The following is a 23,765-nucleotide window of genomic DNA, read 5'->3' as shown; positions in this document are numbered from 1 at the left end:
TTAGAGGGTAGTTACGCTCTGGCACAGGCTGCCCCAAGAAGCTGTGGGTGCCCCATCTGTGGAGGTGCTAAAGGCTGGATTGGATGGTCCCTTCCAACCCAACCCAACCCAATCAGCTCTGGGCGGCTGAAAAATGATCTTCAGATGATATTAATTTCAATGCAGTTAGTGTTGATGTACTGTGTTCTGCCTGAGAAGAGAAACATGGCCATGATGGGAAAGAAAAGAACACAACAATAACAATATACATGCAAGATGTGCAAAAAAACAAAACAAAAATAAAAAACCTCATGTATTAAAACATATTAAAAACATAAAACATGCTGCCTATGTCACTACTGTTATGTATTGCTGTCTGAAAATTAACTCACTCAGTGCTGCTGATGCTGTTTGTCTCCTTTTCGTATTGATCTTGGTTTGGAGGATGAATTTAGCTCACAGAATGTCCCTCCAAGTCTCTGTTGGGTCTGTAAAATGTCATCACAGGACTCAGGACCAACTCCACCACTGATGCAGAGGGGTCTCCCTCTATTGATTTGGTTCACAATGGCAGCCCAAACCTCCCACTTTCGATTCCCCTTTAAGGGGGATTTCAGCTTAGCCACAGATCAGTATGCATGCTGGGGCTCTGTGGAAGGACTCATGCTGCAACATGGGCTAGAAAATGTCACTTAGAATGTCCAGGGTGTTACAGGGTGGGACATGCTTAAGGTCAATGTCAGTAGGCTGCCCTTGCTTCTTCACACATAAGTGTGTAGGTCGCTCCAAAAATAATGCCTCCTATTTATTTCAATGGAGACTACAACAGAAACAAAGTGTACGACAGCACTGTTCGATAGCGCAAATTCTCAGGAACAAAGCTTTCTTTTTCAACATAGCCACTACCATTAGCCATGCATTTTCACCAGTGTTGAATAAGAGCTTACAAGCTATGCTTGTAAGTGTCTGCACCACTGGAGGTGACCTGCTGTTTCGTAGCTGTTACAACAGTGTTGTCGCTAGAAAAATGTTACCCACGCAGTTCAACTTTTCCTTGTTTGATTTCATTAACTGTTCAGAACTGATGAATCTCAATGGGTCCCATTGTTTTCCGGATGGAGGAACTCAGTGACACACCTTTGCTCCATCCGCACTTCCATGTCAGACACCATTGTGTCAGACCGCCCCTCTGCTGCCATCTGTCGCACGGCAACAACATACAACGGGATGCTGGCGGGAACGTTCAACCTCTACTGCCATCCCACCAACATCTGCCTGTGTCACCGTGGGCCGAAAGAATCAAACAGGAGGCATTACTTTCAGAGCAGCCTTTTTAAATATTGCACGGGGGATTTCGTCAGCCCCTCTAAGCCCTCCCCCAGCCGACAGCAAAGGCTGTTTCTAGGCGGCTCTATAGACGTTGCCCCGCTTTTTCCCTTCTCATCTCTGCCAGGCGGCTGCCCCGATGCCGCAGCCCTCCCCGTGCCGCGTGCCAGGAGCGGGGCCGGGCAGTGCCGGCAGTAGGAGGCAGCAGCGCCCTGGCTGTGCGAAGGCATCGAGGCAGCTCAGGAGCGGCTCAGGGTTCTGAGGGCTTTCGGAGAGCCGTGCCGGTTTCGAGCCTTTCCCTCGGAGCGCGTCTGCACATTGTTTCTCTCTTCTGCGATGACACGGCACTTCTCCGGCAACCAAAAAGCCCGATGATAAGGGAAGCGTTCGAAACGCATCGCCCCCTCCACCGGCACCTCTATGCCCAACCACCCATCACCGCGTTTAAAGGACTCGTGCATAACGCGGGTCTCGACCCACCGCGCACATTTGCGCGGACTGTACGTAGACGCAACCCGTAGGTGCTGCGCTTCGCACAGGTGCAACCCACGGCACACCACGAGGGCACGCGTGAGAACCCCAAAAAACCCGACCGTGCCCCGAGTGCAAGTTGTCACCAAGTGCCGAGCCTGGGCCCGCCCCCCCGCGCCGGGCGGGCGCTGCGCGGACTCTGCGCGGGCGCAGCGTGCGCGGGGCGGGCGCCGCCTCGGCCGCGCTCTCGGCGCGCAGAAGGGAGGGAGGGAGGAAGGAGGTGCGGGGGGGAGCGGAGCGGGGCGGGAGCGGAGCACGGCGGCCGAGCCGAGCCGAGCCGAGCCGCGCCGCTTCCAAACGAGCGGTGTCACGATCTTTTTTTTTTTTTTTTTTTTTTTTTTTTTCAATATAAATACTATTATTTAATTATTATTATTATTTAATTTGTTCTTTTCTGTTTGGAAAGCGGGGGCAGGTGGCGAGGAGGGGGGTGTCCCCGCCCGCCGTGCAGTCGGGATGCGTCCCGGACGCCGGGCGGCTGCGGCGCAGCGGCGCTGAGCTGAGCTGAGCTGAGCTGAGCTGAGCTGAGCTCACCATGGACAGCTTCGACTTAGCTCTGCTCCAGGAGTGGGACCTGGACTCGCTGTGGTAAGCGGCGGGTACGGGCTGGGGGAACACGGGATGGGCGGAGGGGAATGGAACGAGAGCGAGGGGTGCGCGCTCACCGGAGGTGTGCAGCCATCGGGGGCTGAGATTATTTGGGGGCGGCGGTGCGTTTAGCGGGAGGGCAGCGATAAACGCGGGGTGCTGCACCACTAGGGTGCATCGTCTCGGTGGGGGGGGGGGGGGGGGGGCAAGGCAACACCGGAGGGGCTTCAGCAGGAGGGGTGCAGCACCCCGGGGGACCCCCTGCCGCTCGCTCCCCTCCAGGAGGGTGCCCCCTCCCCGTCGGCTGCACCCCCAAATCATTCCTAGTCCGCAGACACCCCTGTCCCTCCCGCACTCCCCTTTCCCCCAGCTTGGCTGCTCTCAGTGCTCCGCTCCCTGCCTCCCTGGCCCCCTGCACCGCGTGCCCTTGACCTCCCCCGCGCCCCCCCGTCTGCGGGAGGGGGGAGCCCATTTCTAGAAATGTCATTAGCGGCAGAGGTGGGAAGCGCTGCCTACCCCCCACTGTTCCCCCCCCCCTGCAACTGCCGGAGCAGCTGCCGGGTGCCGGCGGGGTGCGCGCTGTGAGGGAAAGGGGTTTGGGGGGGGGGGGGGGGGAAAGTGGGGGGGGTAGAGGTGCGGAGTTCTGCCCCAAATCACGGCCGCGCGTTTCTCTTATTCGTGTTGTGATGTATTGCCACGCGTTGCGGGATCCCCATGTGTCGGCGGGCGTGTTGTCCCCGCGGGGCAGGTGTCACAGACCCCAGCGTGGAGCTGCTCCCTGCCAAAGCCCTCGGGAGTGGGAGAGCCGCTGGGGCTGAGTAACGCCGCTGTGCGCTGATAGCGGGCGGCCCATAAAACTTTATATTGCGGTGGGAACTTGAAAAGAGCGCCTATCATGCAAAATTAGTTACTGCCCCATAAAAGTTTTTAATTACAGCCTTTCTGCCTGCGACACGAGTTAAGGTTATGTCCTCATTTCAGTTATAAATACCAATGTTCGGTTTATATGCCACGCACAGTGTTTGTCACAGATCTGATTTTAAGCTTTCGGTCCATATGCACAGTTTAACAATTAAGTTATGTGGGGTTTCTACTAAATGAGAGCAGAGGAAATAATACCTGTATGCATTCAAATGCTTTTCCCTTTCTTGTTGAATGAAGATGAACTTTGGAACGATTTGCTTTTTCCCAGCCAAAGCATGAGGACGTTCACCATCCATTCCCTGAGCTAGCTGTTGAAGTGAGTACTGAATTTGAAAAGCCAGCAGTGTGACTCTGGAGAGCCAGGGCTTTGGGTCTACTCCTCTATGACCCCTTGAGTATGTTTTTTGGATGTTGTGGGAGCACTCGGAAATGACCATGGTAGCCACAAAAATCAGGTGTGAGCCCAAAGAGACATCAACCATCTCCCAGCTAAGGGACACGCTCAGAAATGTCAGTATTGGTGTTAGGAGTGATCCTGTGCTTTAATAGATTTTTTTATCTGTTTGCTTTCCTTCTGTTGTTGCTGTTCAGAAGCTGGGTTCAGCAGAAGGGCTTCAGATCGCAGTTAAAAGCCGCTGCGCAGCAGCAGGCCCACGCTCCTTCCTGAGCTCTCACCCCTGTAACAGAGGGTGGGCCCCCAGATACTGAGCAAGGAGGTCAGGGGCTTCAACCCGGGATTTGTAGGCTTGTGCTCCGTGGCCTTGGGTTGGAACATCCAAGATCACAGACAGGGAGGGTCTGCCACAAAGCAGTTGTTTTGGCACATGTTTCCAAACAGTCACTTTGAAAGTGGCACCAATTGAATTGAAAGAGAAACCAACAAAAGGCAGTGAAAACTTAGAGAGATGGTGTCAAGGAGCAGCTGCACCTGAGTGGGTGCCGTGTGACCAAAAAGGAAAATAAAATGTAGCACAAAGATAACAAGCAAGTGCTCTGCAGCAAAGAGAGGCACTTAAGAGACTTAATTTTCTCTGCAGCAAGAATGAATGTTGTCCTTTATTCTTTGGAATGTAGCTATAATGACAATCTGTGCGCTTAACTGATGACTGAAAATCCACTTTTTGCAGTATTTGGTGAACGTTTTGCTTAAGTGTACAGTAATTAAATATTAACGCGGTCTTCTCAAGTGTTTTTATTATTATTATTATTATTATTATTATTATTATTATTATTCTGTATATTCTTGGAAAATCAAAAGGGTGTGGAAAGGGTTTCCAGATGAACAGAAGCACGCCGATCAATTCTCATTGATTGTTACTTTTATGCCGTTAATGAATTCGCTCTCCAATTAATACGTGCTATGTCTTTTACTCTGCCGTAACATCGAAAATGTAATAATGTGTTGTGTCAGGGCTGTAAGACAGCCTTTAACCAGTGAAGTGAAATGGGAGAATACTGTAAGCTCTTCTCTGCTAAGGAGCACTTTCCCTGGGTTTTATTTGTGCCATTAACACTTCCGCTTCCCAGTAAACTGCAGTAATTCAAATAGTGATGGATGAGTACCATCTCAAATAGAAAATTCATCAGAACACACAAATCTGTGGCATAAACAAAACCCATTTCCATGTGGTAAGCTCTTTCTTTATTTTTTTGAGGTGGTCAAACCAACATCACTTGGGGCTTCGTGACCTCTGAGTAATGTGTCTGTCCCAAACACACAGACCCACACGCCTCCTGTTTGTCTCTTTTTATTTGCATCCAATATGCGTAGTCTGATTTGTCCAGACTGGAGGATGGGTATTGTCCAATGTCATAATTTTGTGTTCGTTTACACCAGACAAGAGATGGAAAATCTCCACTAGCAGTAAAACATATCGCATGTGCTGGAAAGCTGCGAATGAGGAGACCAAAGGACATGAGGAGTGGTTCAGTATTGTAGGCATTCGCATTGTTATTTGCTTTATTTAACAACCCTACACCAAAATTCAGCCAGGCCCTTAGCTGTGTGCTTGGGCTCAGTGCACGGCCAGCCCTGGTGATGGCCCATGGGTGATGTGTCCCCTTCCTCAACGCCTGTGTCAGACAGATGCATAGAATGAAGTTTTTCCCATTCATTAAAAACAATTTGCAGATTTATTTAACTCCTGACTGTGTCGTGTCAAACAAGAAGCTAATTCTAAGCGTGATATGTTAGCCATTAACAATGTTTAGGTAGAAGAAGCCACATACGTAATCAGTGTATTTTTGGCACTGGTAATTCTAGATATTCTGAGCGAGCATCAGTTCTGTAGAGGTTGAGTAGTTGTGTTTAAAAAAAAAAAAAAAAAAAAAAAAAGGTATAGCTGTAGAGCTTCCAAGCTGCAATCAATATCAAATGCCACAACGTAAGGTGGCCCGGTGTGTCGTACAGACCACGTATCGAGTTACTGGCTCATTTGCTATCTTTGGGTCTGTTCCTGCTCCATTTGAAGTCAATGAGAGTTTTGTTTGGAAGTTGCTATTAACAAAAAGTGGCCAGACATCCAGCGCTCTTATAAATGAACCTTTTGTAATTTCTTGATCCCGGGTTGTCTAGCTTTTAGTCGCTACATTTTGTATTTGTCTAAATCAAGACTTTTATTTTGTGTTTTGCGGTGTCTAATAGAGACAGTTCTAGAAAGCAAGTTCTACAAATGCTTCTTCAGCCAAAGCAGAATATCCAGATGTTTGTTTTTGGATCACAGTAAGCAGTGATTTCTTTTTGAGGTGAAGCTGTCACTCAAGTCGTTGTCACAGTGGGGTAAGAGGCCGCCCATGTACAGACACACACAGCCATGATACCTCCCTCTCACAAAAAAATACTTACGTGCCTGCTTTTACGTCCCATCTCTTTTACAGCTCTATTCTAGCTATGTCCTGGACTTTGTCCCTTATTTCTTTTACCTCTTGGCCCCTTTCTACCTGTAACCCTGAAATCTCATTTGTCCCCTTATTGTCTCCATCTCTGTGGTGCTTTCTGTTCTGCTTTCCTCCCAGGGTCAACTGATGGTTACCACCTTCCCCTCGCCAAGATCCCAGCTAAAAATTTGCTCTTCCTGTGATGATTGTACATCATGAGCAGACAATAACAAGCGTAATAACTATTGGCTGTTCCCTTCTCTTGTTTTCACAGCATGTTCCTTACTCCTGATGCCTGTTTTTCAGGCTGTAAGCCCTTTGGGTCAGGAATTGCTTTTATTGTTTGATTTTTTTTACTTTTTTATTTTTTTCAGTACAGCACTGAATAAATTGTATGTGCTAAACATAATAAGTATAAATAATAACAGCAAGCTTTTTCATGGCCATAGTACTTATAAGCATCAGCTGTATAATCTTAAAAATATGCCTGTAGGACCATGTGAGCTCTCAGTTGCTAGATGTGACGTACCACATCCTCATCTGATATAAGCCCATAGAGCTCCACTGAGTCCAGAAGCTTTGATGTTTTGCATCAGATGAGGATCTGGCTTATTATCTCTGATTTACAGTATGCTCAGTAACCTTGTTTTAGGATTATTTTTTCTTAATGCTTTTTTTTTTTTTTTTTTTTCTTCCCTGATCAATGAGATGTGGATACATCAGTGCTACAGTGAATCTGCTTTAGCATCTCTCCATTGAGGACCATGAACACTCAAGCCCACAGGTGCCCATATTTGAAGCATGAAGCTAACAGCTTCTTGGTCTTTCCTGATGGACTTGTAGATTTGTGTTTGATGTGTTGTCCATGAAAAGCTGAGGCAGAAACCTCCTGACATTATTGGAAGGCAATTCCAGAGAAGATGTGAAGTGCGTGCAGCATTTAGAATCACAGAATCATTATGGTTGGAATGACCACTTAGATCACCCAGTCCAACCATCAACCCATCACCACCACCACATTTCACATTCAGTGTGAAAATTCTGAGGAAAATACCAGGTTTTTTAAAACTAGTGGAGGAGATATATGAGCTATGAAGGGGAAAAAAAAGACACAGAAGCAATACAGGTTATGGGCACATCTTTCCTGTCATCCATATATTAGGAGCAACATCATACTCATCTCTGTAACACCATCATTAAAAAGCAACTGCTTAATTGCAAGGTTTTTAACCTCATGTAATGAATTAATCCATTCCCTAGTCATATTTATGACTATGAAACAACAAAGCATGGATAAAAAGAATTCCAGCAATTATTCACAACATATGTTCAGAGATATCTGAAAGACTGGTTATAACTTTATTAACAATAGCAGTTATAAAAGAAAATCAATAGAAATGAAGAAAAAATTACATTAACTACAGCTAGGAAACAGGGAGGTTAAATTCTGTCTGAGGTGGTACGTATCTCACCTAACAATGAACAAATAATAACTTGGAAGTGACATCCTCACAAAATGAGATATCAAAAAAATTGTAATTTCCAAGAGCCCCAGAGACAATGTCTTTGTGCATGGGCTGGTTAGCTGTAAGGCTAATTCCAGCTGAAAACTACAAGTTGCTTTGTGAAAAACTGAAAGTAGAGGCAAGGAAAGCTGTCAGCTTCCTTTGTTTGGAACAAGATCGTCCCTGCGGCAGCTCTGCCCTGCTGCTTTGTGGGAATTGCCATGCCCAAGGCTGCCTTCATGGCTGCCGTCTGCTGGGGAGCCCACAGGGGCCCATCCCAGCCTTGCTGACTTTATTGCTATGCCACCTTCCTGCCCAGGTGTTCCTGCTGGGAATCCAACCCAAAGGGACCGTGGGGTCAGGAGTCGATTCCCACTTTGCTGTGTGTTTGGGGTGGTTTATCTGATGATCATCTTGCACTGGCTTTCAAAACTTTCTGCTGTTTTCTAGTGGAAGCTGCATGTTTATTCAGAAAGCGAATGCTCTGCAAATACCGTTGGGTGGCTGAAAAGCACTGTTCCATTAAACATCTGAAAAAAGTGAGCAAATCAGCCATATATGGAAGAGTGTTTGCAACATTACCAGTGGGGCCACTAACTGATCTTCTGTCTGCTAAAATCAATGTTAGGACACTGATTGCTCTTGCTGCCGCTGCCTAAGGTCTTAGGAGAGCCAAAATGGACACTTGTAGTTGAATACTCAGGTAATAACCTATATAATTTCCAAATAATTTGTGGGTAGCAGTGAATTCATACTTAGGAGAAAGAGTGAATGAAGTGTAACAGCGGTTAAATGAACACAATGGCACCTATTAACATTCTGTGCTAAACATTTTCTATGTCTTTGCAGAGGTAAAAATGCATGAAAGAGCTACTTGTGTTCCTCTCTTACAGCTTGGTATCTCAGCTTTTCCAGTACCTTAAACAAACAAAAAGTATGTGTTAGTGACTTAAGTTGACTGCATTTTATTCTCTTAGGAAGATGTTAACCTGCACGCACGTACCAAGTGCCAGGATATGGTGTATCTTGGGAAATGTGACAGTTGGAATGCAATTTAAACTTATCCTCAGAGATCCTTTACGTTCGTTTTTTCTTAAATAAATTAGTTCCAATGCAGCAGCGGTGGCCTCAGCAGTCAGGAAACACTTAAAATTGTGCAGGGGAGACCAGAAATCTCTGCTAAGAAGCTTTTTGTTGCCGTGCTTTGTTTCTCAATAAAGATGACCCACAACTGCAAGTAGTTAAAACTGAAAACAAGAGGGTTGTATTTGACAAAGCCACACAACTTCTTAATGTAACCCAGTCTTTCCTTGTGGTTGTTTTCACATCTTTGGGACCAAAGAAAGGGTCCTTTGTGGCTCAGCCTCATTTGGCTGAATGGCAAGACTGGACAAATAGAGGACGCAGGCAGTATCCTCTTACACTGCGTATGTTTTGATTGCTTTGAGGGGTGATCAATTCTTACTGCATGTATGACAGATGAGTGGGACAGGAGGGAGAAACATTGGTGAAGTATGTATTTGTAGGCATCTGATTTAGAAGTCTTATCAGCCATGCCCTCCTACCATCCATCTCCCTGTTTCTAAACTTGCTTTGGCCTCTGTGAAGGTTTTGGAGAGGCTGTTCTGAGGCATGGGCATTGGCAGATATCCTAATCCTCCTCAACGTGGGTTTGAATTTTGTTCTGCTATTGCTGGATAGTGCCTACCTGCTAGCAGTGCAGCGAGAGAAGGTAGATTCTTCCTTTGTCATCAACTTCTTCTGACTGACCGCAAGGGTTCAGCTCTTGGGTCTGTGGATTATGGGAGGGAATGACATAATTTCAATGTATCTGTGTTCTGTCTTAGCACAGCAAGTGCAGTAGATGCTTGAAGCTCGATCCAGAACAAATGAATGAATTGTGTTGTCAGAGATGCTTTAGAGAAGACAATGCTGTTGGTATGCATCCAATAGAAGAAACATTTTTACATTTTTTTGTTTCTGAAGCAGTCAGCAAGGGAACCTGTCATGTCATCAACTGTTTTTAAAGGACAAAGTAACAATAAAAGCTAAGTGTGCTTTTTTTCATTTTTGTTTGGCAAGGAGAGTATAACATTTTCTCCAGGATGATGACCTTGAGTTAGCTAAATGTCACCAGTTTAAAGAGTAAATTAATGTTACAATGTGCTTTGTTTGTGGTTAGATTTGAAGGCTGACAGGAATTTCTTAGTACAAAAGGAGATTGTGTGCTATTCCATTTATTTAGGCACCCTGCAAGAAAGCCACCATGATCCCAACTGATCTGAATTAGTATTACCACATTGCCTTGCGTGTTTGGATATAGCAACATGTTTGCAGCTAGCTTATAGTTCTCTACCCCTTTTCACTGCATAGATAGCTCCAAAAGGGCCACGGGAGTTTACATTTTTTCTTGACTATTTCTGATTATGAAATTCCAGTATCCGATTATGATATTCCAGTATCATAGCATTGGAAGGAAAAGTGTACGTATTTCCAATATGTGTGTGTTAATGTATTTCTACCTGTTTACTTCAGTTGATTCTGCAGCATCTGAGGTGAAACGGCAATGAGATAACCCCTTGAAAGGAAAGTATAAAAAAATGCAGTTTCTGCAGATGCACGTTGGCTTTTGTAGATCCAAGCAAGGTGTCTTTTACAACACTCTTCAAGAACCTCCTCGCCCGGGTGCATGGCTGTGTGAACATGATTACACACTGTGGTGGTAGAAATGCAACCTTTTTTTTGTTGTTCTTAGAAGTAGCAGTATCTTGAACTAATTACAGCTGATATAAAGCACATTTAAGGAAACCCATTAGAGGAGAATTAGAACTAGAGCAGATTAGCTAGTCTTTAATGGCCTTGACTGTAGATCTTTTGATGCCTTAGTAGCTTTTCTAACACTCATTGCTCATCTGTCTTGACTAAATGACTGAGGAGCTTCTTTCAACTCACAGCCTGGTTGTAATGTGAAAAAAATTGCTGTTTTCAGCTGAAAAAATGATTATCTGGGAAGGTAAACTATACCAAGTCCTGTGCTACGTTTGTTGTTGAGATTTAAAGCATTATTTTACTGCTCGATATGACTGTATAATAGAAAGAGCAATCTCTAATATGCTTCCTCATAGCTATTAATTATTTACTTTCTTGAAATACAGATCATAGACAATTCTACATAACTTCCCTTCTTACAGACTTTCTAGTCTCTGCCTTTATTTTTGAATGCTTTGCCAATGCCTGTAAATTCATTCTCACTGAAAGGGGAAATTAGTAATTTAGACTATTGCAGCTGTTTCATAATTAATTAATTTCAATTTAAAACAGTCAAGTAATGCCCATCCATTGTTCCGTGTGCTTTTCTGAAGCAACAGTATCAAAATAAGTTCCAGATGGAGGTGCATACTTTATAATGGGAGAAAGAGAGACCTTTTCAAAAACCTGAGAAGTCCTGCCCTGATCAAAACAAAATATTACACTTAAGCACATTTTTCAAGGTTTGAGCTTCTATTTTAAGAATTACTTAATGGTACCAATCTGACATGTTATGTTGGATGTTAACTTACACATAGAACTGTAGAGTGAGAGAAAGGGTGATACATGAGTGTTTATTCATTTGTTTCCTCAAGTGCTTCTGGCATCTGTTAAAATGTAACAAGGCTTAGCACATTTTTCCATTTTGGCACCTTGTTTTCTATGAAAAAGAGAAATATTTGCAATGATAAATCATCTCTCTGCTAATAATCAATAAATAACATGTTCTCCTGAGGGGGAAAAAAAATGAAAAGTACGGTAAAATGAAATGAAAAGTGTTGAGCAGAAGGAAAGATGATCAAAATGGAACTGTGAAATTCCATACATTCCTATGCCTTAATAAACATTAGGGTTTGCAGAGGAACTTTTAATATGGCAGTTTGCAATAGGAATTAAAAGTCTTTTTTGAACACGAAAGACACTTAGGTAGGAGATTTCTATTATGTAAATGTTACTGTTATTGGCGATAGCCCATTATAAAGAAACACTTTCTATTCCAAAAAGCATTTACAAATAATGGGATAGATGCTGCAATTTGTAGTCCTGACTTGGACAACTTTCTCTTTGAAGTCAATGGAAGTTTTGCTTGAATAAAGGTGGAAGGAATTAGCCCATTCATTATTATCTGAATTACATCAAGAGCTGACTGCTAAACAATAAAATCATGATTCATAACATAACGGCTTCACTTAATTCTTTTGTAGTCTTAATATATCTCATTATATGGTACTTCTGTTCTTTCGTCTCTGTGCAGTATTCAAATTAATAACAACCACCTTTACATAACTGATGGTTAGACATGTTTTGCTGCCTTAGCAAGATCAAAGGATTTTATATACCCTTTTTGGATAGATACCAAGAATAGGGTGATCAATCTCTTCTGTAACCATTAAGCACAGTATAAATATCTCAGGGTACCCAATTAGACACAAGTGGTTTGCCAGATGCTGAGAGCATCACCAGTTGTCAAGAGCTTCCCAAGTCTGTGGGGCAGCCCAGAATTTATGAGGGATTAGCGGTGGTCTGAGTTGTCACTGTGCTGATTTGTGCTCTTTCAGCTGTGCCCTGCTGTAAGCTGCCTGTATGATGTGTGGAGATAAGGTTCAAGCGGCAGATAGCTCACTCTCTTCCAGGCATCTCTGGGCGGGAACAGGCAGGAATGGATGCTGGTGCTCCGAATCTTCTTATCCCAATGACCCGGGAGGAGTGGGGGTTAGACTGTGAGAGACAGCCAGATTGGAAGTGGGGAGGGAAGGGCATAAGAGAAGGCTGAAGAGAACTGCTGAAGAATAGTGACCACCAAAAAGGCTTTAAACCAAAGTTGGAATTAACCCCTCACCAGGAAGCCATCTGTAGCCCTAGGGCTTTAAGAATTCTTTTTATCTGGAGATGTAATTGAAACAAGATGTGTAACAGCTGCAAGATGTCAGGTTTGTCAAAGGAACTAGAAAAATGAGTTCTCTGACACACTCACAGCAAAGTAACCTATAGCTAAATATATATATATATATAAATTATCACTTGTGTTAAAGAGAAGAAGGATAAAAGGAAGATGGTAAAATAATAAAAAGTTGTGGTTAATAGCGGAGTATGGATAATTTGAATTTAAACTGCACTGAAGGTTTCCAGAAGAAAAAACAAACAGCTTAAATCTTCACTCCAGCAGAAACAATACTGAAACTGCTCACATCCCTTTTGTAACCAGTATTTCACTGAGGAACTGAAATGGTCTGTGCTCTGCAGGAGAGGGCAGTAAGTGATATTTTACCCTTCTGCCTGTTGCTGTTACTGCATCACCATTGTGACCCTGCACATAGCAGGAGGGTTGAAACTAGATGATCGTTATAATCCTTTTCAACCCAGGCCATTCTATGATTCCATGATTCTATGATTCTATGATTCTATGATTCTATGATTTCCTGTGCTTGGTGCTGTGCAGAGCAAAAAGCTGGTTGTGGGATCAAAAACTTTACAGACAAATTGGAAGACAAAAGACCATTATGAATATAGGCAAAACTGGTCAGGAAAGAAAAATTGGGAGCGTTATAATCAGCCAAACAAACAGTGGTCACAACAAGCCACCATCCTGACAGTGCTGCCAGATGCTGGATAGGGGGCATAATGGGAAGAAACAGGACTTTCTAAGCAACAACCTCAAAAGGAACAACGATGTGATTTTGTGCATGTTTACAAGGTTTTTCTCCTAAGCATGAGTGACACCATAAGGATAGCCTGAAGGTGTTAGCTGGGAACTTGGAGAGTGAATTGCCTGAATGGGCCAACTGAAGAACAGGGACAGATTTTCTGTAATGCATTTTTGTAATAATGTTTCCTAATTGTAGGTCCTTGGTCATGAGGTCGTGTTGGAGCTGGTGAAGAGCTGTAAAGAAAAAGGGGCATAGTCAGAGTATCCTGCCTAGGAAATGCTGTTTGCTGCAGCGTTCCAGCTAGAGCTGGTCCTCTGTTATGAAGTCCAAGCGTGCAAGTTGACATTCACATAGCAGCAGCAAAATGGTCCTTAGCAAAGCTCCCAGTAGATGGGTTTGTTAAGTGACAGTCAGTTACTCACTGTAGTTCAGGGCTGCAGTAATCCAAACAGGTAAAAGTTACAGCTTTGATTTGAGTTGGAAGGGACCTTAAAGGTTATCTAGTTCCAACCTCCCTGCCGTGGTTTCTTCAGGATTTCCCGGTGTGGTATTGTGTATCTCAGTGCCGTGGAGTTATCTGTGGGAAGATTGGAGCTTGAGGTCATATGAGATCAAAGGCAATGAGAGCATGTGAGCCATCCCTTACTCTATCAAATTACATAAATAAATGGCACCTCTGTGTACACAATGCTGCAACCTGCAAAATATCATAGGACAGCCTCTGTGGACTGGTGTTGAAGGTAACTCCTTAGGGCTGAGCTTACTGAAACAGTAATAACTATTGGGTATTATTCAGGGCATCATCAGAATACACGTGGCACCAGTGGGAACTAATTAAACATACTTCTTGCAGTAGTGCTATGGAGTACCACTGCAGTACTGCTGCTTCAGATCAGAGTCCTGTAGCTGCACCTGGATAGCAGTACAATGCACACAAATTCCCAGTTTTAGAAATGAATTGGAAACACACCTCTCATACATTCTTTTCTGTTCAAAAGAAAATGGAAATCTAATTTCTGAGCAAATATGTAACTCAGGTGCTCTCTTTTCCTCAACTCATATTCAAATGCAAAATCAGCTAATAAAATTTCAGTGGTGCTTTTACTGTAATTTGGTTGGCGGAAGAAAAGTCATCTGTTAAAGCTCATGTCATTGTAACTCATTAGGTGCTAATGGATCTGCACCGTGGAACAGGAACAGGCTAGCTCTATTGAAATGCTGCTAGTTCACCTTTATGTTCTCACAGTTGCCTCCTGAGGATTGAAAGTACAAATAAGTTTTCTCACAATAGCTGTAAGAGTATGCTAAAGTAGCTGCATTTGCCTTATCCCAGAAGTCATTGTCTGCACTCAGTAAAGTACAGAACCAAAGTGAATCCAGAAGTTTGAGTACGGATCCTGTATTTCCTCCTTGGAAGTCTCAGGAGAAAAGTCTGTGTGCTCACAGATGTCCCATGTATGTGCAGTAAATCCAACAAATTCTGAATGTGCTGTCCTTGCTGCACCTGGTAATAAACCGTGGTAATAAATCAGGTGATCTGCACATGCATAATAAATCTGATGCACCTGAATGCAGGCATGCAGGATGGACATGCTGTGCACAAACTGGCTGGTTTCCAGGTCTTCTGGATGTCAGGCTTCCGCTGCGATGGGTTTGCCTGGGATTCCCAGCAGAATTGCTGACTTCGGCTCTTCACATCAGAATTTCCAGGGCATGTCCTGGAGGATTGGCACACGTGGGAGACTAAAACCATGAGCATTGTTTCTCATTGTGCCCGTACTCATTCAAACTAGACTATTATCCTGAGAATATAAACAACTGCGCACCCATAAAGGTGCTCTTCCTGACAGCGTAGGCAGTTTTGCAAATTATACCTCAAAACCCTACAAGTTTAAATCTAATTTTGCATTTGTTTTCTTTGCATGAAAGTTTTGTAGGTGTCAGGTGAATGCTCTTATCAACTCAGAGCATCGGCATCATGAGTACATCACTGTCTTTCGGGAGAGCTTTAGCTTAAGAGCTGTGAATGTGTGAGGACCATCCCAAGGGTGGTGGTGGTCAGGGTCTCCCTAGGAGGTCAGGGATTGGAGCCTGGTAGACCCGCACTGCAATTCTTCCCCCATATCTGAGGATGTTCAAAAGTGGAGATACTACAGAGGACCAAGGATTTCTCTCTGCCCTGAATGAAAGGTGATGTAGCAGTGGTTTTGCAGATGCTTTCCTCTTCTCCTTTGATTTTCTTACGCTTCAGACTCTGAGGCTCTGGTGGGTGCAGGGGCTGGACAGGGTGTTTCAGGTCAACAGTGAATGACTTTTCCCAAGTCTTTGTTTTGGAAAAACTGGGATTGTTTCATTTCCACTTAATATTTTCAAGTTTGGCAGTTAAGCCAACTGTTCTCCCCAGTGCCGTCTTGAGGTTTTGAAGAAATGCATATGTGAGACTTAGGGACATGGTTAGTGAGCATGGTGGGGATGAGCTGATGGTTGGACTGGACAACCTTAGTGGTCTTTTCTAACCTCAGTGATTCTATGATTCTATAATTCTATGTGAGTTATTTTATCATGATTCATGTGGCCCAGAGTCAGGTCAGTTCTTGCAGATTTAAACATTTTCCTATGTAAATTATTTTTGAGCAATGAGAGAATTGCTTGTTACCCAAGCCATCCTATTGCTAAAAAGTTAAGAAAATATCAGAAAGAATGCAAAGTTATCCAAGAATGGTTAAAGCTAGACCTCCCCTTTCTGTTCTGTTTCTTCTATTTGTTCCTATCCTCAGAGTTTTCTTCTGCTAATGGAAGCTTTTTGTTTTTATTTATTTATTTATTTATCTTTAATCTGAATGTGAGCAGGAATGAGCTCCATTGCAACTCAGAATTGCAACTCTGCCCAGATGAATGCTTGCTTTACCCCCACCTCTGCATTCATTTGAGAGGAAAAGATGATCTCACACCTGCAAGACGGGGCGACTGATTTTACAAAAATGAAAACATTACTGTTTTTGCTTTCTCTGGCAAATAAGCCTTCTTTACCATCATGATATGGGCTGCATTGAAATGAAACCAGAGACTACGTTGGATTGTAAATCACTACATTTGTGTGTAAATAAGGAGTACACACAGAGCAGAGATGCTAGTGTGATTTCAATAAACCAGAAAGCCTTTAAGATATTACCATACCCTACTGAGTTATAGTCACATTTCTCCCCAGGACTTTCTCTCAGTGGTTTTCTGTGCCAATTCAGGACATTGCCTTTAAGCTAATTAGCAATTCTGAGCAAAGTTGGAGGGAATTCATGTTTTTCTTCAGCTGGGCGACATGCTTATCAAGACAGCTACCTCCAGTCTGATGCAGCAGGCTGCCAACAGACTTGTCACAATTTATGAAAAGAGTTTGTGGTGGAGATGGAAAGTATAATGAAAACCACATCCACCAATTAAACACCTACATTTCTGTTTGAAGTCCAAACAATGGATGACTTTCCTTTTGCAAAAGAGATTTCTCAAATCAAAGCAACTCGTAGAAGCGATATAAATTAGGAAGGGAGCTTTAAGTAGATTTTTAATGAATCTTTGGCAAGATGAAATAGTGAGGCATGATGCATTCATGAATATGATCTGCTTGAAAATATTTAGCTCTTGGCAATCAAGCAAAAGTAAAGCAACCGCTCGTGGGACATGATCTGGTAATGTCTTCAGTAGATACGTTATCAGCTTTTTTTCCAATAGGCAAAGAGCACTCTTGATGCTTTCCTTAGTGCGTGCTACATGGTTTGAATACCAGAAAATTGCAATTGGTCAAATTTTTAAAGTGAGCAAAAACTGACCTCTTAATAATGGTAAAATATAGAAGAAGATCATCAAAAAACACAATGAACTTGTCAAGCTGAAATCAGATGATGAGGTAGAGCCAGGAAATGACACATTCAGCAGAACTGCGGATAGAATTGTAGCAACAGGAGCTTTGGGAGCTGTTTTCTCTGAAGAAAATCACTGGTATCAAAACATTTCATTCCAGGGACACAGAAGAACAGAACAGACACTTCAGAGAAAGAGTGTCAAAATTAATTTTACATAATTTTACTGTCAACACTCAATTACTAGACAGTTGATACAGACCAGATGCAGTGAAAGATATTGCAAAAATACACAGTGTGATGATAAAAACAAATGGTATTATTATTAACACTGGGGCTGTATTTATCTCAAGTGATGCTCTGAGATTTTTTGGCACCATTTTCACTGAGCATTGCGTCAGTAGGTCTGTAAAGAGTTTGGCTGCGTTCATAGGGAGCAACACCCGAGTCCACCAGCTTTGTCCCATATTTTTGTCCAGAGGCTAGACGTATTTTGTCTTCTGTGCTCAACATCACATGAATACAGCCATGCTTCTACTAGACCTAGGCCCACAGTGCTGTATGTGAAGGCCCCTTTCAGTCTCTGCCCCATTGGCTGTGTCTACATGCGCAAAGCTCCCCAGAAGGATGTGGGCCAGGAGAACCTTTCCAGCAGGCATGTGCTCTGTGTGTTTTATGCTGCCAGTGTATCAAATGATGTACTTCTTTGGGAAACTGCTATATGCATTTTCAACCTTTTTCTTGCCAGCTGGGACACCTGACGGGCTGACAAGGAAAGGGTTTGAACCAGGCTTCTCTCTGAGACTTCATTTTCTAAGGATGATAGAGAGTCAGTAGATCATTCATTGTAAAGCACTTCAGACAGTAAGGCATCTAAACCTGAAGTCTGCGATCTGAGATGTGTGGCTGCTGAGAAAGGCAGGCAGTTAAGGCAGGAGGCACAGTTTTATTGCTTATGAGGAGCACACATTAAGGGAGCACAGAAGAATCTTAGGTCTGAAGTCTACAGAAAAAGCAAGCAGCTCTGGGAGGTCAAAGTGCAGCACATAATCCACAAAGGATGACTGTTAGCAGCTTGGAGACATACCTAGGTTGGAAGCTGAATGGGTTACTAACATACAAGCTACCTACCTGAACCACTAAAAATCACTTTCATTATACCTGTCATTTAATATGCCTAACGATCACAACATCAGCCAAAAACAACTCTCAGTTGTTTAGAGACTAGAATTTGATTTTATTTGCATAACGAAGTACTGCAGGCTTATGCCAGGAGGTTAATTTAGCTGGTCATGTACCACCAAAGCAGATCCTTGCTTCAGCTTTTACAGCTTGTAAGGATGGTATAACATAATGGTTTATGGGCACAGTGTGGCCAGAATTAACTTACTGAAATCATAGAATCATAGAATGGTATGAGTTGGAAAAAACCATGAAAGGTCATCTAGTCCAACTCCTCTGCAATGAGCAGGGACACCTACAGATGGATCAGGTTGCTCAGCGCCCTGTCCAATCTGACCTTGGATGTCTCCAGAGACATGGCATCCACCACTTCTCTGGGCAACCTGTGCCAGTGCTTCACTACTCTTACTATAAAGAACCAACTTCTTCATACCCAATCTCCCCTCTTCCAGTTTGAAACCCTTTCCCCTTGTTCTATCAGAACAGACCCTGCTAAAGAGTCTGTCCCCTTCTTTTTCATAGCTCCTCATAAATCTCCAGTGCAGAAACCCTACACAACCCAACTAAGTACCGAGTTGCCATAGTTTCCTGGGAGAAATGCACTTATCTCCAGTCTCCTCCCATTGTCTAAGTGAAATGCCCAGGAGTGTGCACAACTCAAGCTATGTCTACTGCTTTCATGACAGAGTCTAATCACAGCAAAAACAAAGTTCTTTTTGACTCCTGCCTTTGGCAGGCACAGGGTCTGCCTCCCATGGATACTGAGAACCTCGTTTTTGGGTGTTGGCTTCTCCCCATCTTCAGTGTGGGAATTTTGGCAGCCAGTGCTGTGAATTACATTCTGGGAGTGGGGTGCCTAACTCTGCCCCAAGCTGTGCAGCTCATCCCAGTACCTGAGTCTTTTAGAAGAAGTTTTAGATCTTAATGTCATTATATTTATTAAGTTTAATGTTTCCACACCAGATTAATTGAAGCCAGCTGCTGCTCTCTAGTGAGAACTGGTAAATGTTTTTTTTTCAGAGGAGACAAGGATGTTTGTCTCATCTTCTGGATTTTCAGAGAAAGAATATTTGTCCAGAAAATGTACCCAGTTTCGTTGTTAATGCTGAGATGTTCTAAAAGGAGAAGATAATTCTCACCTAATCTAATCTATTTAGAGTATTTCAAGAGAGCCCATTACTGGTGTCTGAGTGACAAATGAAGGTCTGGATTGCACCTGCTAGGTATGTGTCTGGGGAAAAGGCATGTGCAGCTCATAAGGGTAAAGGCATGCGTGTCCTCATGCTCTCATGCAGGAGCTATCCCCTCTACGCATTTTTCTGGTGAGACATATAATAATTCCCAGCAGACAACAGGTCAGATTTCTAAAGGAATATCAATAACTATAGGCCTGCCTATATGTGAAAAGGCAAAATACATGAGGATGTAAACTGAGTAGCCTGCTGTACAGTCTGCAGGGTGCTGGCATCGGTATGTGGAAAATTGCACACATATGTGCCATTATTTAACTAAATTTACTTATATAGATGTAAAATATAGCTAACATAATGCCTGTACCAAATTATAGGCATTTCTTGTAAGAATGAGAAGTGTCACTATACAGCAGTCAAAATTAGTGGCTCCTATCCAGATTTTGAAGATAGCCTTTATCTCTAATTAGCAGCTCCTGTCATCCTTCTGAACCTGGTGCAGACATGAGCATGCTGCACAGATTTCAGCGTTGGCAATAGCAGATGATTTCTTTCTAGAAAGAAGATGGGGACAAACAATCATCCTGTTCTGTTCCTTTCAGGAAGAACGTCTCTCTCTGTTCCTGCTGCAATTGCTTGTTCCTCAGGGCCAGTCACACCAAACAGCATTTAGCAAACAGTTTGAGATTTCACATTTAAAGCTTCATCATCTTGCCTGTAACCACCTCTGGACCATAGCAAGGAAGTCTTTGACTTGTCCAGCTTTCTGCCCCTCTCCCAGCCTTTTACATAAGCTCCACTGACAAGAAAAGTCTAAGACCAAGCCTAAGAGAATGCTGTGCCATAGGGGAAAGGAATATGCAGTGTACAGGATTCACTGTATACCATCAATATCCAGTATTTTCTCATCGGTGAGAGGGAGGAAGGGAGATGGACAGCAGCAAAGCTTCCTCATTCACCCTTGTGCTGTTGGAGGGCTTCTTAGGGCAGGAAAACTTTTTTGCCAGCCAGAATTGTCTCTGGGAGCACACAGCAGAATAGAGAATCTGGCTGTTAGCATGTATCCTCCCTAGATCCCAGCTTGCATTCACGGATGCCGGTTATTTCTGGAACCGGGTAGAGTGCAACATGTATACATTAGTAAAATCAAGTCCTTATGCTGTTCAGGAAAAATTGGCTCTGAGCTGTATAGCTAAAAAAGCTATCTGTCTGAGCTACTTAGAATACTGCACAGTTTTTGCCAGCTGAATAAAAACGATAGAATTTCTATGAACAGAAAGCTTTTGACAACAGTCTTTGAATTATGAGTGGCAAGAACCATTCTCTTCATTTTTAACTTCTAACCTATGATGTATAACGTAGCCCTCATTTGAGGATAAGAGGTTAGTATCTTATTGACTTGGCTTTAAATTGCATTTCATTGTATTAAAGCGTATCTGCCTTTTTTTTTTTTTTTTTTCCTGTAGAGTTGTATATACTGTAATGGATGAAATATTTGACTTGCACATAGCTCTAAGGCTAGACTTTGGAAAACATTCAGCTACAAAGCTAAGATGATATTTAGTGAAAACATCCCAGAAAATTATGATTTTACAATTACCTTATTGGTAGTTTGATTTTAATGTAGTTTTGCTGATAGCTACCTTTGTACTTAAGGATTGTAAATTAATTAGACATACTGTTTCATCTACTCAGGAGGCAGGAGAAGAGCTGAGCTAATAGCTATGGGAGTGCTGCACCAATTTGAGACTGAGGCTAAAATGACATGATAGAGAGGTTAGTCCTCTTCCAAGGTTGTCACTCCTGGTCACATTTTAATGTGAATTTATTGAACTGAAAGAGGTTAAAGAGGTAATTCTGCACAAGAAGAGAGAAGTTTCCAACATAAAATGGAAGTCATCAATAGTTCTGGTGTCTATTGGGAGTTGTCAGATTCCATAATATTAACCATGTAATTAACAGGATATATAAAGTGATGTGCTTTCAAATAATTTATATTTCAGATGCCTTTCGATGTGCTAATAATAACTCTTCTTTTTTCCTCCAGTCTCCTGGAATCACTGCATTCCTTTTTTTTTTATTTTTCTTTTTTTTTTTCCTCCTGTATAAAAACCCTACACATCTATCAGAGAGTTCTAACTAGAGCTCATTCCCAAGGGTGACTTAATGGACAAAGTATGGATAAATCCACATGACAAATCCACTTTACAATATGGCACAGCTGGCATTCTCTGCTCAAGTTCAGCTCTCAAATAAATTTGTATAGAAACAGCATCGATGCAGAGTTCAGGTCAGTGCCTATTGCTTCATCGTGTCCTGGGAATGACCCCTCCTACTGGCGGTAGTGATGCACCAACTTTTGCATCTCCCTTTCAGATGAGTCAAGATTTGAGGGGTCATTTGCAGAGTACTCGGCAAGAAAGCACATATTAAATCTTGTGGAATTTTGTTGCTCTTGAAAACCTCAGTTTTCAGACTTTAGTGATTGGGCTTTGAATACTCATAGGCTCTACAGTAACCTTTACTGACAATCTTTATAGGCTTTGCAATAATCTTTAATCATCAGTCATTTAGGTAGAAGGGGAAAAAAAAGCTTTTCTGAGCACTGGACTTAACAAAAGCTAGACCCTGCTTTGTCTGCATGCTATAAGCCAGCAGCCCCATGCCACCAACTCTGTGCTACCGATTGCAGCTGCCTCCCTTTGTGGACGCGGGTGGAAAACAGTTGCGTTTTCTGTAGGACTTTTTTTGAAAACTCTGTCAGATCTAGCTGAAATCAATCAGCAGGTTCAGAGTTGCTGCCAGGAGAAAAGGAGCAGCTCATGGGTAGACACTGTGGTCTTACTCTGTGTTTCCTTAGGAAACCAGGTTGATGGAGAAAAACCTTTCAATCTGTGGAGTAGACTTGTGTTTAAAAGTAGTATTTCTTGTTTCAAAACCATATTTGTGTGGAAGATGGAAAAAGAAACAAAAAGGTGCAGGGAAAAAAAAACCCCAAAAAACAAAAAGGTGAGGGTTTTTGTATCTGGCTTGGAGCCCAAAATAAATGTTTGCTGGAAGTTTCCAGCTGAAGAAAATCAGGCCTTTCAGGAGAGGGGATGCAGAGGTGGCAGTGAGGGGCACTGAAGGTGCCTGGGCCAGGCAGGCAGCCTCTGGCACATGGAGAATTCCCACCTCTGGTACTCTCAGTTAAAATGGTGTAAAACTATAAAAAGGTGGTTGGGGAGAGGAGGCTGAGGCCTGGAGCTCAGCCTGAGGCAGCTCCACTTCCCCAGTGCATGCTCAGCAGTCCTAGAAAGGCTGAGTTTTAACTGTGCCTCTCCTCTGCTCTCTTCACGTGCCAGAATTAACACCTGCATGCGACGTACTGTACTTACAAACTGACTTGGTCACTCGATACTCTTATGAGTACATTTCACTGTGACTGAAGAGGAGATGCCTGATGTGGTTGCAGGACACAGCTGTAACAGTAGACCCGTGCAGGAACCACCTGATGAGCAACAGTCTAATTCCTAGGAGCGGTGGAAAATACTGTTTCCATGCTCGCTTACTGCAGTAGAATATCTTTGTTTCTTGTATCTTTGATACTTTCAACTGATAAAGAAATGGCACTTTAGATATATTGCAATTAGCTGTGCGTATTTCCATCCAAAGCAGACAAAGAGCAGTATTTTACAGTAACCTTTACGGCTTATGAGAAGTTGGAACTCTTTCTCCTCCTATACTTTGGCCATGCTATTGTGAAAATTCACTTATATAACCACTTCCAGCAGCCGAACAATAAAACATTTCCAGTCCCCCTACAAGTTCATTTTATAATAATTTAAAACTGCCCGTTACCACCAATAACTTCAGTGCTGAAAACCAGTACAGCAGCTGTAAAGCCCTGGCATATAACTTTTCATGGAAGGCAGTGGTTTTATCACAGCCATGAACACGCAAGTGACCTGGGGCATAAAATTACTGCTCAGAAAAAAAAGATCTATCTCCACAAAATGCTCAGATATCTACTTATAACAATTACAACAATGATGATTTCACATCTGTTAGGCAGACAGTTTTAATCTGTAAAAGGTTAAGTATTTGACAGTTACTTGTTCTTACATACAGATTAGCTGCTTGAGGTTTTAACCT

General features: G+C 43.0%; 1 protein-coding gene across 1 annotated transcript in view; it reads left to right on the top strand.

Moving 5' to 3' along the window:
* The first annotated feature begins 2,371 nt into the window (after nucleotides 1-2,371).
* AFF3 (AF4/FMR2 family member 3) overlaps nucleotides 2,372-23,765 on the top strand; it is a 316,384-nt gene continuing 294,990 nt past the window's right edge. Inside the window, exon 1 of the mRNA XM_042810250.1 lies at nucleotides 2,372-2,424. Within this exon, the coding sequence (XP_042666184.1) occupies nucleotides 2,372-2,424 (53 nt within the window). The remainder of the gene's footprint in view (nucleotides 2,425-23,765) is intronic.

The sequence above is a fragment of the Centrocercus urophasianus genome, unplaced genomic scaffold (genome assembly GCF_019232065.1).
Source record: "Centrocercus urophasianus isolate 14NV4802_14NV808 unplaced genomic scaffold, USGS_Curo_1.0 seq_12, whole genome shotgun sequence".
Taxonomy (NCBI): Eukaryota; Metazoa; Chordata; class Aves; order Galliformes; family Phasianidae; genus Centrocercus; species Centrocercus urophasianus.
The sequence above is the reverse complement of the archived record's forward strand: the minus strand, read 5'-3'. Positions and strand labels throughout refer to the sequence as shown.